The sequence below is a fragment of the Oreochromis niloticus genome, linkage group LG15, assembly GCF_001858045.2.
Source record: "Oreochromis niloticus isolate F11D_XX linkage group LG15, O_niloticus_UMD_NMBU, whole genome shotgun sequence".
In the NCBI taxonomy this organism is placed as follows: Eukaryota; Metazoa; Chordata; class Actinopteri; order Cichliformes; family Cichlidae; genus Oreochromis; species Oreochromis niloticus.
In genome coordinates, this window is record NC_031980.2 from 5,771,990 (window position 1) to 5,792,607 (window position 20,618).

The window sequence follows — 20,618 nt, forward strand, 5'->3', positions numbered from 1 at the left end:
ATTACCCAGTCGTAAGGGGCTATATTTAACAAATGCATTTTCTCGTTATAATTAGACTACCATCTGGAAACATCAGAGTTTTGTTCTATTTAGATGAAATTATCTACTGATACTTTTGTTTTTATGGTGGAGCTTTTTTTTCATTTGTGTAACTATGAATTACTGCTTGATTTTATTTTGTTGATATATCTGTCCCAAGTTATAGGTACTGAATTTACTGATTCAGTGAAAATTTCAGGCAGTTACCTTTAATAGCTGTTTAGATATGCTGGAAGTCGACGAAAAATCTATCTTAAATAGTATTTTATATATCATATTGTATTTGTACCAAATTTCTGGGTAAATCCGAGATTGTCAAATATAAAATGTTCTAAAAAATTTTGATGATTTGAGATGTAATAAGCCAATAAGCTCACGTTAGTCTAAAGATATTTGTTTTATTCTGTCACAAAACAATGAATCCAAATAGAGTTAATGATTAATAATGTGTCAGCTGTGCCATCTTATCATTGTAGGATAAACAAAACATATACTAACATACTAACACAGCAAGGCATACATACAATATAAATCTTGCGATATATGTAAGGCAATAATATCAGCAAACTGACTGTATAGGAAAAAAAATGGACAAGCCTGCATCACAGTGGTAAGTTTGTTTGTTTTGCTTTGCACATTATGTAGAAAGTCGTCTCCTCCTCTATCTGTAACTGATTAATCCATTATTTGGTTAAGTCGCTGCAGCCCACTCCCTTCAGCCTCCCACTGGTGTTTTTCTCAGTTAACGGTGGGCCAGCTTGATGCTGCTGCTGCTGCTGCTGGGAGACTATTGGGATTAATGCTGCCGACTGACACTAATCTCATTGTGGTTAAGGCTTTGGAGAGACTGCATAACCTACACCCACTTCACTCTCACTCCCAAACACGTATTTACGGCACCAATCCGCTGGGATATTCATGCCCAGGGAGGGATTTGTGTAGTGGATTCTTTCACTCACTGCTCATCTAATGGGTGGCTTGATTTGATTCCTAAATGACTGATTCTGAAGTCTTGAAAAACTAAACTTAAAAGATACAAATAAACACACAGAAATCACAAACCTATTGTGTGCTTTTATAATTAAACACTATGTCATGATTTTTACTCTTATTAATTATCACTACAGTAAAGCCTTGACGTTGAACTACATATCCAAAAATTCACCCGAGCGGTGAGTCCTTCCACTTATCTGAATAATTATTGAAAGCTCTTTGTTCATGATGAATGATATCTGCTGCTTTTATCAACTTCAGGAGCTGCTGTCACTATATTTAGCTTATATAGCCTGTGTTTCCATGGCTACTACAGTTAAACTGTGGTGGTTAAAGGCAGGAAACCTATACAATCCACATCCTCGTAAATCATGTCAGCAATCACAGCATTTGTATCAGAGTACTAAATCATTTCCACCTGAGTCCTGTAGTAAACATTAACAGAACTTAAAATCATTAAGTCCATAACACTGGCATTGCTCTGTTATATGAATTCATGTGCCCAATTTTTATGTTTGAAAAACTGTTTCAGTAAAAAAAAAGTGTTTTAGTTTGATTTTTCAGTTTCATCTTCACAAAAATTGTGCTGATTAAATTCTGCAAAGCTTGTCTTAAGTTAAGTTGGAGTAACCTGACATGCACTTCCCTAGAAATGTAACTACACATCGCATCAACCCAACCCTCAACAATTACCATCTCAATATAAGGAATAATAATCAAAGCATAATGACTCACAAATGTCTCACTCGAGGGACAAATATGGAAAATATACGTCCACACCAAAAAAAACAAAAAAAAAAAAATGACCAGAACAAAGAGCGTAGGAAAAAGTCCCCGCATTTTATTTGTTTGTATCGGCTGGCACTGCATATAAAACACCAGGACACGACCACAATGTAACTGAACACATAATACACCAGGTGAAGGTGCTGGTTTACACACCGAACAAACGTAAGAAACCTGATTCGATCCTGGGATCAATCCTTTTCGAGCTGTGCCAGGAAGAGTAACTGGTGTAGAAAATGAGTAAATAAATCTGCAAAATCAATCATGCAGCGCTACATGCAGTGACAACCCGTTGTGACTAAAGGAGGAACAGAAAGTACCTTTATGATACTTTCTGCTTTTATTCCCCTATATCGATGCAGTTATTGTGGTTTGTATTTCGAGCTATTCATTTTAAAGCTGTAGGTACTTTTTTTTGCAGAATTGCAATGTTAAAGAGCAAACTTTATACCCATCAATCAATCAGCTATTACAATTGAGTAATACTATGTGTATTCTGAAAAGTGACATTCCACACAATGAGTAATCTAAATATTTTTCATTATACAAAATATAACATAGCAGTTTAATTTATATAGCATATTTCATTATAATTAACCTTGGAGATTAAAAACATAAAAATCTGTGTAGATTTTACAACGCCTTAAGGCAGTGAAAAGCGTCAATTTAAAAAAAACACGCACACAGCTATTGACTGTAAGCCTGTGTGAACCAGACGGTTTTGAATCTGTTTTTGAATGTGAGCACAAATGCTTCTTCCAAAAAATCGGACCACAGTAACTGAAAGCACCCTCAGCATATTTGAATCTGATTCTAGGAACATTCAAAAGATCTGCACCTGATGACCTGAGAGGTCTGATTTGGTTATAAACAGTGAGCTAAATCACAGATCTCCTGGGAGGGCCAAACCACTGAGAGCTTTGTGACCTAATAGAAGGATTTTAAAGGTAATTCTATATTGCACTGGGAGCCAATGAAGAGAGTTTAATACTGTGGTAATATGGTCAAATTTCCACGTACCTTTAAGGACTCCATCTGCTGCATATTGAATGAGTTGAAGTCACCCTACTGATGCAAACAGAGCATTACAATAATCTAACCGGCTTGATATGGGACAAATTTCTCAGAGTCAGTGTGAGATAAGAATTTTCACATCTTTTAAGAGATTTCAAAAACATTATTTATCAAAACATTATGTTTAAATTCTTTATGCAGACTACTTATAACATAATGAATGTGTAAACACAGGACTGCACATGAGCCTGAAAAACGTGTTTTCTACTCCAGTTTTCCACAATGATTTTATTTCTGTTTAAATATTAATTTGTCTGGGTTCTCCATCCTGTGCTCTCGGTCTCCTCTGTCTCACCTTATTTTTAAAAAATCCTGGAAATACCCTTTGTTTTGAGTAGTTTCATGTCGGAAGTATTTCTTTTACGTAGTAAAACTTGATGTATGTTTATGGGGGTTTTCTTGATGTTTTTGTGCTTTTTATTGTTTTTGGTCCATTATAACCAACAGAAGGCAGACATCTCTATAGTTCATTTTTTACAAAGGGCAACTTGCACTGAAGGAATCTAGAAAATATCACATATGGGAGAAAAAAAATGTTTATTTGATTTTGTGTGACTTCTTCATTTAAATTATAAAACCCAAAGCTAACCTCAAACCTTAGCGCGTACTCCATTAGGATAAGGTAAAAGTGACCTCGACCCCCTCCTTGAGATCATGATGTTCTCAGACAAGGTGAGTTTTGATGACGGCACATTCTCTGTAGTCTGCGGCATGCTAAACAACTCCAGATGGTTCATGTTGCCACTGTAATCGTCAAAAGGCCAAGTCAGTGCTGGTACAGTGCTGTTTGTAGTAAACACCATGAAAGAAAAGACAGGTTCCAAAACAGAACATAAGGAAAGCATTGTTAAGCTAGAAAGATACGGGGCATTTTGCTCCAATGAAGTCCAAATTTCAAGAGTTGAATCAGACATCTGAATTTTCCTTTCAGACGTCTGAATTTTCCTTTCAGACGTAAACCAAATATCATGGATTATCTACACTATGTTTCACCTTCTTTAATTAAAATAACTGGACTTTTATTAAATTGGTTTGTAGGAAGAACTTCTTAAAATGTTAACCTATATATTCTTCAGGTTTCATTTAAGAAACACTTTTTTTATAGCTTGACCTCTCGAGGTCATTTCCTTCACCTGCAACTGAAGAAAATGGAAAATCCAGAGAGACTCGCATCTGCTGACGGATTTTTTCTGAATCACTTTTGTGTAGGTCACCCGTGACTTCCTTAAATGAGGTCTTTCAGGTGTGACTAAGAAGTATCCTCTATACAGCCAGGCAGTGAACCTGTACCTCTGAGGAGCAGGTCATAAATCTGCCGTCCTCTGGTGTAACTGTCGATGTCAATGTCAGTCTACTCCAACACACTGGCCTCCTTTCAATTAAATCAGGATTTATGATACATTTACAATAAAGCCCAGGTGGACTTCAAATATAAGCTTCATTGAGTAGTAGATATGGTCCGGCCCTCCTGATCATCATCCAACTAAACAGGATCAGACAAATATGACTGACTACACATACACATGTCGTATATAAGGACTGAGTCATAGTATACAAAATGTGAAGTCCAAACCATTTCACCTAATGTACTCCCAGTTCTGTTACTTCTCTGCCTACAAGACAGGCTTGGTGTAGTGAAATGTAAAACTGTCAAGGCTTCAAATTACAGCATGTGTTACCTTAGACTATTAGTGGCTTCCTTTTCCTTCCTTCACTCTCTGTGGTCTAAAACAGTAAAAGTGGACACTTGATGACTTTACATCATAGAAGTTTAACCTGGAAATGAAAATCGGATTTTTCCGTTAAGAAAAAAGAAAGAAGCAGAAGAGATTTCTGATGCCACTTCGTTATCCAAACTATTGTACTTCAAAGATAACTCCAAAAATGTACAACCAGAGTTAAAATTGCTGTTATGGTCTGGTTGAACAAAGAAGCAGATTCTTGTCATAGAAAAGTTATATTATGTCAATTTAGTTGAGTCTATGTGCCCTGTTAAGTGGAAACAACCTTTCTCAGACTGTCCCTGTTCACATATTTTTTTTAGATTAGCACCCACTGAAGTTTAAACCAACTTCATCTACCCACAAAAAGTTTAAAATATAAATAGTTTCAAGGTAGTACAAATGGTAGTGTGCATACTCATAACTCCCTTGTAAGAGATCTGTGGCCCTAAAAACTTTGATAGCCTTCTGTATGTTAAGCCATGTGTGGCAAATAAAACTGTATAAATAAATGTGACAAAGAGTGACAAAGGAGCAGCATATTAAAAAAATATCTGTCTCCTCCTATTTCCAAGTTTCAAGTATCATTACAGATGCACCTATACTGTAGCGCTTGCCCTTCGTTTTCAGATTACTCATGTGATAAATGGAGAGGCTGACATCATCTTGCTTGCTCCATTAATACAGCATTCTTCACATTCCACTGACAACAATAGATATTTTCTTGGCCGCTCTCTGACCGATCAACCTGTTTACACTTCCTTGTCAGATCACGGTTTATTCATGAGAATTGTCCAGAATGGTGAGAACAGGAAACGCGGCTTTCTCCGCGGCGTTCCTCAAATCCACAAACAGCCAGGAAAGCATCGCGGAACGATCTGAAGCGCACCAGCAAAACCCACGAGGGGGGTTTGCTCGCTATGGAGTAGAGGGACGCAAGAGGAAGCAGAGGAGACATGAGCTTGTATGCTTTCTTCAGCTTCCACGACACCCACATACAAGCTCGTAGACACAGACACACACACATGCAAACATCAAAGCGCTCGGATGAAGGCTACAGCATGAACTGAAGCCTGGTCAGTCAGATCCTGCTGTGTTGCTGGAAAGCAGAGAGCTTTGATGCAACATCTTAATAAATGCAGGGTCCCAGCTTGTGGTTTAGAGAATGGGCCCAAATAGCTTAAGAATGAGCCGCACCAAAGCAGTTGGCTTGTTGTGGGCTCCAGTTGCTGCCTGGCATTGCATAAGAGCTCAAGAATACAATGGTTTTTCAGCAAGGCATGTTATAAATAAAACCACAGAGAGCATTTGATGACAGCGGCTTAACTCTACCTCAGATCCTCTACTGGAAATGTTTCTGACTGCAGACATCGTGCGACGTGTTTCGATTTTTGCCTACCATGCTTTACAGCTTCAGTGCTTTTCCTTTAAAGAGTTTTCAACTTTTGCCAAATATAATCAGTAAGTAAGCATGAATAGGCCATCTGCAGGTATATAAAAGTGTAATATCTGCTATCTTGTGCAAGCACTATAATAAAAGAAAGGGTCTGATATTGCCGACATTAACAGTGTTATATAAAAAAAGCAAAGCTGTTTGGTTTATTTCAGCTTTATGAAAAAAAAACAAAGCCCATATGGCATTGTCTTCATAGTAAAGACAGTTTTGTGTTATCAGCTGCACTCCCCTGTTAAACTGCAACTGTCACACTTTTTATGGTGGTGACATTTTAGCTGGACTGGAGACATAGGGCCATAAAGCAGATAAGCGGGGAAATATTGAAGATGATTAGAAACCATTATTGGCAGAAAAACTGATGTGCTAATGTGGATCAGTAATCCTGAACCAACTCAAAATGCGTAAATTGAATAAATGGATGCAGCTCCTATAGAGCGCACACACAGATTCTGTTTAAAAACACCTCATTAAATCAGAAAGAGTCATCAACACTGGAGCATCAACAAGTTACAGAATTAGCATCCGAGAGTCAAAAAAAAGGGGGAAAAAAAGAGCTGCACGGCATATGGCTCAGTCAAGCCAATGCCATTGTGTCTCTGTGGACCCACTGGAGACACAACAGGTGTGTCAATATGACAAGCATTCAACCAATCCATCGTGTCTCCCTCATATAAACACTGAATAAATATAGATGCTCTCCATTTTCACTCTCAGCAGTGCACAGAAACAACAGATGAAATGCAAACACTTTGAGATCGTGCCAAGGTCAAGGGAAAATCACAGACTATTTAAGCGTGTCATCATCCGTTAAGTCATAAATATACACTTTTAAGAGGGGGGGAAAGCAGCTTTTGTTGCTTCTAGGTGACTAAGATTTTAAGATTAATCAGACTCTAGTCACATGTACTTGGACACATTTGTTCCCTTTTCATATGTATAGCATGCAAACGTACAAGAAAAAAAACGGGGAAAAAAATAACAGAGTTGATGGAGGAGTGCACAGTTCATATGCTCAGCTCTGACTACACTATTCAGTGTTTTGTCTTCAACAACCTGATTATCATATTTTCCAGAAGCCTCCTCCTCACGTGGGCAAATGGTGTTGCTACACAGCAACAAGTTTTGTCATATCCCCAGCGTTCACGTAGGAAGTCATTTTATTACACTATTACTGTAGTTTCCTCTTCACAAACGCTCAGATGATGCCAAACAGAATTTAGATGAACAGGTTGGAGAAAACTGGCTCGTGCCCTCCGCGAACAGACGATAGAAAAACGGTGCGTCGGACTGCCAGTCTCCCACCAGATGGTAAATGAGAGAGACACGGGCGATCGAACAACAAATACAACCGATGAGATTAATCAAAAAACAGCCAATGGATATGAGGGGGGAAGCTGAGGTAAAGAGTGGTTTCCAAAATATTAGTACTATTCAAATATGGAATTTTTTAGATTTCTTTTTCTTTTAAATATCCCCCGGAAGTCTTTTCAATGCAAATTCAATAAATGAAATGTATAAATTGTATGTGATTGACATTCTTTGTGCATTACACTGGCGTCTACATCATCCTTAGTGGGTAAACCTGAAGGTTATTTATTTATTCTTTGCGTCAAACGGATTTAAGATAAGACAAATTGTCAGTTTAATAGTTGGACGCATCACCGCTGCCAATTTCAGGCCATCAAATCAAATATTTTATCTCAAAAATGGGAGTCTCGGGACTCAGATTCCTATTAGATGTAAAAGGCCGCGTGGAGAATAAATCCGTTTTACGCACGCGGGTGAAACCGCGCGCAGTCTCTCTGCTTGTGTTTGTAGGGTATCACGGAGAGAGAGAGAGAGAGAGAGCTCATTTGCATACAGCTGAATAGTTATGTCCCCCCGTCCCGCACACCCGCATAAGGGCGAGAGAGGGACACGCGCCGCAACAATAGGAGGCACGCTGCCATTAACCGTAAAAATACTTGGGTGGGCATGAAGGGGCGCACGCGCTGCAACATTAAACACAACTAGAATAAGATGTTCAGAAGGGAGAAAAAACAGAATGGAAACATAATGCGTAATGTAAGTGTGTGAGCGTAAAAGAGAAATTTTATTGGAGCTGAGAAAAGGCCCTTTTTCTAAATTAAAGCAAGCGTGTGTTTTTAGTGGGATCATTTGGGTCTGGGAGTTGTAAGATATTGGCTCTTGTGCTTCTGGGTTTGGTCTGAAAAAAAAAAGTAACATTCTGAAAACTCAAAAACAACTCAAAAGATTGTTCCCCCTGTAATCGCATTTCTGTTTTCATTGTTTGTCTTACATCCCGAGGGAGGCGCACATGTGACCCCACAGAGAGTGGAGGGTCCTGGAAGGATAGCCCAAGTGTGCGAGGCTCCAGTGCTGCAGTAAGGGCTAATTAGGCGTGCAATTGAGTGGAACCGGGGGTAAGGAAGGTACAAGGAGAGTAAGACAGTAATTGAATTTCTGCTTTCCATTCTCGAAGTTTCGGCTCTCCTGCGCTGTCCCCTCTCATTGTGCAAAAAAAAAAAAAAAGAAAAAAAAAGTGTAAATGTGCGCCCCGCATATTGTGCGCTAAAAATAAGTCAGCAGATGTTGGGGGCTTGTTAATAATCGCCCGGTATCCATGGTGGTCAGTCATCTCTCTGCCAGTGGGTATTAAATCTGGATAATTGTTGGGGTGGAAAGAGAAGGGGGTTGAATATGTAAAGTGGGCGGTGCCAGCTGGGTGAGTGGCAGTTTATGTAATGAGCAGCGCAGTGGTAGTCTATATATCTGGGAGGAGACACACAAGGGTTCATTCAGTAGTAATAAGACGAGTGATGAACGTCCGTGGCGCACTGACGCACCGACTTGAGCACCAAAACAAGCTCTGAGCCGCGCGCACACAGAGGAGTTGACCATTGTGGAGTACAATATCATGCAAGGAGAGGACGCCTGCTGACGGAGTGAGACACAGCTGTGGATATTGGTCTTCCCTCACCTTTGGATAACTTGGAGATTGGAAACGCTTCCTCTGGACGCTTTTGACGCACGGCAACAAGGAGCTATTGAGGACTCCTCGGGAGTGGAGGATTTATAGCGTTTCGTGGAAGGGTTTTTTTAATACCCTATTTGTTTACCTCGGCGTCAATACTTCGGAATAAGAAGGTTTTGCTGCGTGAGTGGCTGGTGACGCGGCTGCCCTGGAGAAACAAGAAGGATGGCAGCCTGGTTCACCTTTACCATCGCATTTAGCACCACGTTAATATCACAGGTATGAAAGAGGATGTACATCTCCTTGGTGGTCCTGAGACCTCGGCGAAACCAGATGGAGAGCCGCCTGTTTAATTTTCCCCCCCTCTTTTTTTTATAACAGAATAAGCTTCATGTTGCTGCACGACGTTTTCTTAAATAATATTTCCTTCTCTTTTAGGTATTTGGATCCGGAGTTTTTGAGCTGGATCTCCACGAATTTAAAAATCACAAAGGTCTGCTTGCAAACGGAGACGCATGCAAGCCCAACTGCAGGACTTATTTTAGAATTTGCTTGAAGAACTATCAGGCTGTGGTCTCTCCAGGTGACTGCATCTTTGGAAGTACAATGACACCAGTGCTGGGGACAAACTCTTTCAGCGCCAAGGACAGTGGCACTTTACCTACACCGATTCAAATACCCTTCAACTTTGGCTGGCCGGTAAGGGCGTGGAGCAGCACATCCACTTTATTTGTTTCACTACAGCGATTGCTATTATGTTGTTTTCGGGGAACTGCTATGCATTTTGGGAGCGCACCGATTATTGGTCAGCTAGTCTAATCCATATCATTAGGTAATACTCTTTCGACTAACAGATTGGACTGCTGCCATGTCGTTCATTTCAAAATCCAGAAAGGCTCTCGTGATCACTGTGAGACATATTTCCTCGTGCAGTCTTAAGTCTGATTTGAATTTCTCTTCTCAATTAGCAGCAGCCCATGAAATACAAAAATAAGCAAGATATAGGCTCTCGTCTAAATTGCGAGAACTCTTTTTTTTAATGGCTATAATCTTTGTAGCATGTATTAACGGCATATGTTTTCTCTTTAGGGGTCCTTTTCATTAATAATTGAAGCCCGACATTCACCTTATGGAAACCTACCTGTAGGTAAGTGCAGCCTTTTTTACCACAGGAGGGAGCTCTGTGTGTAGGTTTAACACACTCCAGTCGGTTTACCATTTTTGCACACTTAACATGCATAAAAGCAGAAAAAAATTAGGCTGTTAAATGCAGTTTAGTCACTGAAGTGTTCCCCCTCTACCTCCTGTTAATTGTTCATCATTTCAGACAATTTTCACGCCTATTCATGCCTTTGTTATGAACTTCAGAACACCTTTTTCATTCTTATACCCAATACAATTGAACTTCCTCTAGTTTATTTTTGGCGTGGGAAAGAGCTGTGGGCTTTGGTGAGAATACTCAGTGCCTGCCAAAAGCCCCTGACTACATCTTCCTGTATTTTACACCTTACTCTGTTCTGCCCTTTGGAAGAGGGGACTGGGCCTGGGAATGTTTTTGCTGACGGAAAGAAAGAGGAAATTTCAACCTGAGTTTATCTTTCATCTAAGCTGTATGGGATTTGATAAGGGATGCAGCTTGGCACTGGGCAGATTATTAAAGCAAAAGTGGATGACTTTTGACCTCGCAAGCCATTTATGATGCATAAGTGACATAAAACCATAATCAATCCAGGACATGGGCAGGTTTAAACTCTAAACTTCCTCCATTAATTCTGACTTCCTCTTCCTTCTCCTCTTTTTTCTTCTTCTTCATCTTCTTTCAGAAACCAACAACCAAGACGCTTTGATTAGCCTCTTTACCATCCAAAGACAACTTGGTGTAGGAACTGACTGGTCTCAGGACACACTGGCCGATGTGCAGACAGAGCTGAAGTATTCGTACCGATTCATCTGCAATGAAAGTTACTACGGAGAAAGTTGTTCCAAAAAGTGCACGCCCAGGGATGACCGATTCGGCCACTATACCTGCACCCGTGATGGACAGCTATCCTGTCTGCCCGGCTGGAAGGGGAAATACTGCGAAGAACGTAAGCAACCAGCTAAATAATCTTTATGTTTTACAACTGTCTGGCTCACTTGCTATCAGTAGTCTGTTCTTGGTGGTCACAGTCTCTGTAGTTGCTTTAATTCAATCTGATTGTAATGAGTTTTTGGATAGTGTTCTGCAGGATTTGGTGGACAGGCCTTACCTTAAAGCTGTTAACTGTCCAAGACTCTGATGAATCTGTTCCCACTCTGTACATCGCCCTTTGCTCTTCATAATCATTATAATGGTTTTCTGCCTATAGAGAGAAATGCATAAGTTTGATATCAGCTGTTGCTAGTATGTGAGTTGTGTAACCCATAGGTCATCATCCTGAAGGCCACAGGATGTTTGAGTGCTATAACTAGACATGACCTCATGATATCTGGCAAGTCTGATAGGCAATTTTGGTGTGGAATGCATTTTTCATAGCTGTTTGCTTCATATAATTTGTAATCATATAATTCTGACGTGCAATTGGTGGGTTTGTGGGTTCTCATTGAATATGGGTTTTCTTGGCGGGGGGAGGCTTAGCACGACAACAGGCACATTATACTTGTGCAAACCCACTTGGCCGGATCGTGCACCAACACTCCCAAGATTTGGAAAGTTCTGAATGAGCCTATGAGGAGGCTCAATGCCATTTGGCTCCACAATACCAAGGGCCCCCTTTCACCAAAACAAATTAATCAAAGAGTAGATTGGAAGGAGGCACCGTGAGAGTAATAGTTACCATGTGCTGGATATGTGACCACACGGGTGACAGCGGATCTGTCATCCATGTCACTTGGCGGTGAAAGAGAAATTGGCATGTGCTATTTTGACTGTGGCGCCAAATTCTAACCAGATGGGCTCACGTGTTGCAATTACACACACATCAATCGCCACTGACTACAGAAAATATACATGAGAAAGACAGATTGGGCATCTTTCAGAGGCCATAATTTGCCTTCTCGCTCACATGCTCCCATACATACATTTTAACAAGCCCGGCCGTTCGGGGCCATAGTGTAGTTTGAAGGAGCTTAGTAGCAAACACATTAATGCAGAAACACACACTGTGGACACTTGCGCACAGTGGTAGTAGTAGTAATCACGTGACACAAATGGCTAGCTAACTCAAGCTAAGTCTACGCGTATTAGCGAGCATTTACCTGCCGTTTCTGTCCAGGTAAATTAAAGGGAGAGCTGTTAATTTGTGTTTACTACTGTACCTTCAGAAAGCGCGTGCCCGGTAACTTAATCTGCGGGCGCGAGGGGGTGTGCGCGCGGGCATTGATAGAAGGAGCCCAGGCGACTGCACGCGCCAAGGTTAATCGCAGCATTATTATCCGCCACGCGCCACCGATGTTTAGTCCCCTTCCATTGTTGGGCGCGCGGTAGTGGCAGCTGCAAATATGGTTCTGGCAGACCACAAACAACAATAGTGACAGCTGTCTGCTATTGAGAGCGAGCATCTGTTCTGGACTAAACCGGCCGCTTACTGTCAGTCGCCTGATATGTTGCCCCGGCGAATCAGTGTCATGACCGGTACACTTAAAACAGGACAAACAAACTCTCACCCCCACCCACACACACACACAAACGACCCACCCAGTGGCAGCTGTGGGTGTGGCGGACAGGTTTAGATCAAATGGAGGCTTCTGAGGAAAGTTGAGCCTCACCAAGGCCCCGTGCACTTTAATATACAGAGCTTACAGTTGGCTATTTCAAGGAAAGCCTCGGTTGTTGTGTGCCTAATGGCAGTGCGAGGGGCTTGTGTGACATTTTAGCTTATGGTTTATTTTTAACAGTATGGAAAATGTGAAATTGTCACGCCTGATGTATTGTGTCAGGAGGAACAGGTGGACAACAGGCAAAGAACAGTAAAAGAGCAGCAGCCTTACTGTAAGTTTCATTTTTTTTCTTTCTTCTTTCTGCTTGTAGCTATCTGTCTGGAGGGTTGCAGCGAGAGGAATGGAAACTGCACCAAACCTGGCGAGTGTGTGTAAGTATTAATAATTGCAAGTGTTGAAATATGTGTTGGCTGTTAGGAAAGGAGCACATATGGGCACAGCGTCAGCTCCTTTCATGTGGAAGGCCTGGGTTGTTTTTCACTCAACTTCTTCACTCAGCTGCCTCCCAGTTTATGTGCAACAAAAGCACTTTTATCATCCGAGGATCCACATGAGCTGAAATATTTCCATATGATTCATTAAGTGAGGCTGAAGTTCACGTCAGCGTTTCGGTCCGCGCCCTCTCTTCACAGCATCACTCACTGACTTCTCTGCTTCCCATGTTCCCTCCTTGTCACTGCCCTGTCTCACTCACCAGCGTGGATAATTCACACACACACTCACCCACTCGCTGTGAGAAATTCCTCCTGATTTTTATTTTTGCCCTCTTTTTAGGCACAAATCCACCATTCCCACCACTAAAACCATCCCAGATTGAGGTTAAATCCTTTAGATACCAGTAAAGCTGCTCCCATGTCTCTGCGCACTAAGTAACAGAAAAATGTTTTAACCTTTAAAAGAGCATCTTAAGTCCCACGATCCTAGGAAACTTTAGGAAGCATCTTAATCTTTAAAAAAATATTTTTGCTTGGGTATTATTATATTATAATTAGTCTTAGCATTTACTTCTACACATGCTTTACATACATTGTACAACCTACCTGTACAAATGAAGTGCACTTTCACTGAGTGATGAGCGATAAACTAACTAGGTTTTACTAATGCAAGATCTCACTTTTAGCCAAGTGAAAGTTTGGGTTTTTTTCAGATTTCTGTGATGCATTAAGTAATCATATAATGATTGTGTCCAACTGTGGTATGACGCAGTTACTGATGTTAACCGATTTCTTAATATTAACATCCAGTTAATCTGTTACAGCGATATTTAATCTGAGTTATTTGATGGTTTAATATGAACTTCAATCGCAACACTTTTAGCATAAGAAAAAAACAAAGACTAATGTTTTAAATTTCTTTCGTTCTTGTTTTAATTTTTCAGATGCAGAGATGGCTGGCAGGGCACGTTCTGTGACGAGTGCAGGAAGTACCCGGCCTGCAAGCACGGTACCTGCCAGCTGCCATGGCAGTGTAACTGTCAGGAGGGCTGGGGAGGCCTATTATGTGACCAAGGTACGGCAGACAACTTGGCTCACTGCTGCTATTCCTTTTTAAAAAGATCCTCTCATATTACTTGCACCCTGTTTTCATTTGAATTAACTTGAAAGCATTAGTAAATTAGGTTTCCTCTGAAGTGTTCTATTCATAGCTTTCTACACATCCGGGGGTAGATAGGTTGTGTGTGTGTGTGTCCTGCAGACACCCTGTAAACAAACACTCTTCTCCTCTCTTCCCCAATCCAGACCTGAACTTCTGCACCCATCACCATCCCTGCGTGAATGGCGCCACTTGCATGAACACTGGCCAGGGAAGCTATACGTGTACATGCTTGCCAGGCTTCACGGGGGTCAACTGTGAGCTGGAGATGAAGGAGTGTGACAGCAACCCCTGCAGGAATGGGGGGACATGCACAGTAAGTAGGAAACTAAGCGGTGCATGCCCATCTTTAGGTTTCAAGATACGCTGCTGATCTTACTTACTCACTGACTTTTTTATATTTCCGTTTCCCAAGAATCTGGAGAGCGGCTACATGTGCACCTGTCCCCAGGGCTTCGAGGGTTCCCACTGTGAGCACAGCCTGCTGACCTGTGCTGACTCTCCCTGCTTCCACAAGGGGAAATGTAAGGAGAAGGACAACGGGCGCAGCTACATGTGCGAGTGTCCCCGAGGCTACACCGGGCTCAACTGCGAGAAGAAAGTGGACAAGTGCACGTCGCTTCCCTGCGCTAATGGTACGGTCTTCCTTTCCTCTTTGCCACCCCCCCCTTTTTTTCTGAACTTCCCCTTCCCCCCCCACTCCAATTCCTGCCACTGGAACAACAGGAATTGGTGGGAACTTGGTGTCTATTGTCCTCCATGTAAACACTCGGCAGCTTCGAGCAGCAGCTTGTAAATGTCACCACAGCTTGCTGTGGTTGTTGATGAAAGGGGACAAATATCCAGCGCAGTTCAATTTCTGTCCTCATGTAAACACAGAGGGCTCTGGGATTGTTCTGCGCTGGGAGAACAATATGCAGCGCTGCGGTCATACTGTGGATTCAGTGGAAATGTGTGAACTCAAGCGGCCTCGCGGGAGGGATTATGGAGATTGTGTTCTCTGTCTTTGATTATGAAATGCCTCAGTGTCGAAACGTCTCTCACTCTGTTTGCTAATGGTAGCTTTTGAGTTTCCTCCGAACCTGTATTCGTTGATGCTTATGATCTACATCCGCTTTCTCTTTTTTTCATAGGAGGTCTGTGTCAGCTCCACGGTGGCAACCGTGTGTGCAGCTGCCGCGCAGGGTTTACCGGCCAGCGCTGCGAAACCAACATCAACGAGTGTAATGGAAACCCCTGCCTTAACGGAGGCACCTGCCAGGATCGAATCAACGACTACACCTGCATCTGTCCTGCAGGCTATGGAGGGCGAAACTGCGACCGGATCCTGAACGAGTGTTCCCTTCGGGCCTGCCTCAATGGGGGTACTTGCAGTGGAGGAGGTGGTCCGGGCAAGTCTCCAGCAACTTGCACCTGTCCCGCTGGCTTCACTGGACCCCAATGCGAATATTTCGCTGTCACCTCTCCTGTGACCACCGGAGAGAACAAAGATGGTTTCCAGTGGGCGGCGGTTTCTCTGGCTGTTGGGCTGGTGGCACTACTGGTGGTGCTGTGCATGGTGGTCTTGGCCTTGAGGCACATCCACAGGCAAGCCCAGAGGCAGCGAAGAGAATCAGAGACTATGAACAACTTGTCCAGCAGTCAGAGGGATAACCTGATCCCAGTGTCCCAGCTCAAAAACACCAACCAGAAAATCAGCCTGGAAGTAGACTGTGACTCAGAGAAATCAAACTTTATTCATAAAAATTATCACTTGGACCCTTACAACTCGAAATCAAAGGAGTTCAAGGACGAAAAGTCACAAGAGGATAAAAGTCTTATTTATGACAAGTGTTTAGATGATAAAACGCCTTTGAGTAGAGTGTACAGGTAAGAGAAAACATCTTTGCATGTCTTTATACTCTCGTCTTGGCTGCGATAATGTCTGTTAAAGAACTATTTATTCCACTCACATAGATAGTTTGTATATATACAGGGCTCTGCTGAGTAGAAATGACTGTTATGTATGAGAAGCCTCTCTCGTGTAATCCTCATTTGCACCCAACAGTGGGCCCCCCAACCATACATTGCTCTTCATCCACAGAGTTTATATTGAACAATTGCTTAGCTATGCACCGCACACTCTTCTTTGATGCTTCGCCGCATGTGTATACACCTAACGCATAGTTCTGCCATGTGTTTCTAGTTTGCATTAACACAAAGTGTGATTTGTGTTTTGCAGCGAAAAGCCAGAGTGTAGAATATCTACGATATGCTCCTCGAGAGACTCCATGTACCAGTCGGTATTTGTTATAGCAGAAGAGAGGAGGGAATGCGTCATAGCGACTGAGGTAAGGCAAATAAATAAATAAATAAATGAAATAAAATCACGTCTTCATCAGCGTTGCCTTAGATCCTCTATTTGACATCCATTAGGTTGTCCCAAGTGCACGATTCCTCACTAGTACACCAACATTCATAGGAGAAGATGAGACTTGCTGTTTTTCCTTGTTTTTTTGGTATTCTGACCTAAGCTGGGGGGGGAACGCAATCACATGCATTATTGGTTTCTATAAATTATGCTGGCTACACTTTATCTTGGCCATATGATGACCTAAAGTGAGAACCTATAATGATTTCTCGCACATGTTTGGCTCTGCTCGGTCTCAAAGGTGCTATGTTTTAGTGCTGTGGCTTTTAGTGGAATTTTTAGGATGTTTACCTCCAAGCAAAATATAAAAGTGATACCGGAGCATTTGAGCTAAAGGAGAAACTGTTTTTAATTTGCTGTTTTTATGTTGTTCAAATTATTTGGTCTAACTCCATTTTTTTTCTCTCTTTTATCCCACAGGTATAAACTGTGAGTGTCAGAAGGCAAGGGAACGGGGGGGGGGAAGACACAATCAAGGCAGAATGTAATATTCTGGATTGTTTACAAATGCTGAGAAGAGACTGGAGATCATTTTAGATGTTCACTGCTGCTCTGGAACACTTGAGAACTGGAGAGGGCAGAAAAGTCTGCTCTGCAAAAAGGAAAGAAAAACAAAAACAACAAAAAAAGGACAGAAATGAAAAACTTTGACCGAGTGTTTGTATGCAACACATGTACAGTGAAGGACCTCTCTCAGTCGCGACAATGGTTAAATGGACTGGCAAAAAAATAGACTGACTGCACGAGGTGTGACGACAGCATCGGTGAAATTATTAAACTTCTAACCTTGGCCATCCTGGACAGTAAAAAAAAAAAAAAGAGAGATAAAGGGTGGATTGTTGCCCTTTGTATCTGACCTGGCCTTGTGTGATAATCATGATGACTTTGACAGCCAACCAATCAGTAAAAAAGAAAAGGTGCCTAAAGATTTGATCACTCCAAATCCACCCCCCCGCCACCTTTCCCCTTCTTTCCTGCCAGCTTCGCCTGCTATGCAAGACTCAGGGTCCAGACGAGTGAACTCACCCCGTGTCACAATCCAACCTCACCACCACTGAGTTCTGAATGTCTGAAACTAATCTTCAGCCGTCAATCACGTGGAAAAAAGAAAAAAAGAAATGGGGGGGGCGCTGGTTGGACACGTCATGCGCAAGGGTGAAGATCGTATGCAGCCCAAATTCACTAGAAGCCTTAAAAAAACGGGGTTTGAATGCTCAGTTGTGTGCCCTTGTCTGTCCTTGGATCGATTTGCACTACCAAAATAAATAAATAAAAACAATGGGGGAAAAAATACTTTGAAAATCAACAGGGATTTGAAAAGAAAACCACAGGAGCGCAACAGTCAGTGCAGTGCCAGCAAGATCCAAGAGAAAGGGAAAAGTTTGCGCATAGAAAAAAGGTGTTGGGGTTTTTTTGTTTGTTCTTTTTAATGTAACTGAAAACAAGAGACTCAAAACGAGAAGAAAAAGACTGTCACACCACTGCCTGCCTATAATGAATTTCAAAAGTACAGAACCAATAATGTAATTTTTTTTAAATGAGTATTTCCAGAGTTTTAATTTAAATATGACACACTGCTCTTTATATGTTTTATAATGTTATTTTGTATATAATGCATATTTATAAGGACCAAACTTCTGAAGAATAAAAAATTCCGTGAAAATTTCTGGAAAGAAATTATTTTTGGTCTTTTTTTTTTCTTTTACATTATTAACCGTGTGTGTCTAGAACTTATTTATATGTTTAGCTTCATTTCAGCCAACAGCATCGGTTTAATCAGTGCTAACTGCTCTCCTGCAGTAACACAACATCACGTATAATGTTTTGGACATTTGGTAAATGAAGGTCCTTGAATGTAGTATGTCTACCTCGAGTAATTCCTGGAAATGCTGTTGGCTCTGGCCCCACTCACTCAGCCACCCACCCACCCCCTTGTTTCTCTCTCTCCAGCCCTAAATTGGCTTGAAATTCAAATCCGTTTCCACGGATACCACCCCCTCAAGCTGGAAATGGTGAAACAAAGCCCGGCGCGGGGCAAAAGGGGGAATGCCTCCCCACCACCACTACTCTTCTCTCTCTCACCCCTCCCTCGCCATAAAGCTCGTGCGCGCATCCGTGCGCACACGCGCAGCCGTCCAAGCAGATGCCGTGGGGGAGCGCGGTGTGAGTCTGCAGTGCCATAAAAACAGCAGCATATGCCAAGCCTCTCAGCCTGTGCGCACGACCCACAGAGACCTCCTCCCATAAAAAATACACTCAGGCACTTGCATGCTCCCCAACTGCTCTGCCTCCCCTTCAGGGTTAAGAGCAATATTTCAATGCCCGGTTCCGTACCACCCACTCCTCTGCAAACAAAGCTGGAGAGAGGACCTGGCACCAGCAGAGGGGAGGGTGAAACCAGATGGAAGCCAGCGGATCTGCGAGGATTCCACATAAATAAATAAGTCAACTTTTCTAAAATAGAGATCTTTATCAGAGTACTCTTCTTCGTCTTACTACCCTTTACCGTCCTCATCTATTTGCAAAATAGCCACTGTTCCATACAGTTTGGAAGATCGCTTAAGGATCAGTGTTTTTAATTATTATTTTTTTTATTTTGTCTTTTTTCTTTTCTCTCTCTCTCTCTCTCTCTCTCTCTCTCTCTCTCTCTGTGTGTGTGTGTGTGTGTGTGTGTGTGTGTGTCATCCGCATTATCAGAATCTCTCCTGACTCCAATTAACACAAATGCTGCAACAGTCAACACCCCCTAATCAGCAGCAATCAACACTCAGCAGAGAATCTGGATGGTTTTTCCCTCACACACACACACACACACACACACACACACATCCTGTCAGCCCGTTGACCTAGGCATCCTCATCTTCAGCTAGTGTGTGTTCGTTAAAAAAAAAAAGAAAGAAAGGAGTTTGGAAAGGGGAGCTTCCGCACAGGCTCGGAAAAAACATACTTGCTATCACAGTGATGAATCACCCAGTTAAAGGCCTCTCGCGCTGTGGTCATCTGTTACCTGACCCAGCCTGATAGCGCTTCCCACCGTCCCCACACTCACACCTACGAGCAGGAGCGCTCTCTCATCCACACTCCATCGCACATGCTAAGGCTCTGCTCTTTGGCCTCTCGGTGTCCATAACACAGCCAGGCATTTTCATTGTGTTATAATCACAGCATCCTGTTTGTGACCCGGTGACATCAGTTCCTGTTTCCTCCCTGATTAAAAAAAAAAAAAAAGCAGAACATGCCACTGCATGCTGACTGCTTTTCTCACGCATCGTTTTCATTTCGTTCTGTACTCGCACACATGACTCGGGCTCTCAGGAAACATCCTCAAAACAAGCCAGGGCCCAGACAAACACACTAATCAGTGCTATTTATTCCCAATCTAGGAAAAGGGAAGAAAATAAAATGTATAAATTGATGTGTGAGCGAAGCAGATGTTGAAAGTGCCAATCAGGAGTTGAAAGCTGCAGGTTGTCTTTCTTTTTATAGCTGGAGCTCTTGTGGTTTGTTAAAATCCTCAACTGGCTTCAAACAGCATGAGTGTGTTGTTGTTGGCCTGTGTGTCCTTGCCCTGCCCTGTTAAGGTGAGCCTGATCCAAATATTGATAGTACCGATACCAACCCTGGTATCGCTATTTGTATCGGATCAATACTAGCACAACAGGATTGATACTTTGTTGCACTATGAAAAATGTCTAAATCTTTTTCTGTTCAAACATCACGTTTATTGTAGTTATAGCCTACAGCACATTTAAACACCAGAAGCTGAAACAAAGTGCTTTAGAGACAGACATATTTACATTCAGGGTCTCCAAAAACAGTTTCAAAATACACGAAAAGCTGAAAGATGTGTTTTACTGTGTTAACTGAGTACTA

General features: G+C 42.0%; 2 protein-coding genes across 8 annotated transcripts in view; one reads left to right on the top strand and one right to left on the bottom strand.

The window, feature by feature from the left end:
- LOC106097917 (uncharacterized) overlaps positions 1-12,656 on the bottom strand; it is a 98,844-nt gene extending 86,188 nt beyond the window's left edge. For 6 of the 7 annotated variants that reach the window (XM_019346202.2, XM_013268860.3, XM_025899115.1 and 3 more), the window contains exons 1-2: positions 12,341-12,656; positions 11,293-11,385 (exon numbers count right to left, since the gene is read on the bottom strand). In XM_019346202.2, coding sequence (XP_019201747.1) covers positions 11,293-11,385; positions 12,341-12,583 — 336 coding nt within the window. In that variant the 5' untranslated portion in view covers positions 12,584-12,656. Of the gene's footprint in view, positions 1-3,154; positions 3,637-11,292; positions 11,386-12,340 lie in introns of those variants that run through there. The other variant, XR_003214242.1, reaches the window with a different exon arrangement.
- On the top strand, positions 8,848-18,408 carry dll4 (delta-like 4 (Drosophila)). The gene is made up of 11 exons (XM_003440637.5): positions 8,848-9,322; positions 9,482-9,742; positions 10,133-10,190; positions 10,867-11,130; positions 13,053-13,113; positions 14,121-14,251; positions 14,482-14,651; positions 14,751-14,970; positions 15,469-16,204; positions 16,557-16,665; positions 17,166-18,408. Exons 1-11 carry the CDS (start codon positions 9,269-9,271, stop codon positions 17,169-17,171), a joined length of 2,070 nt encoding a protein of 689 aa, XP_003440685.1. The 5' UTR covers positions 8,848-9,268; the 3' UTR covers positions 17,172-18,408.
- Positions 18,409-20,618: the final 2,210 nt, after the last annotated feature.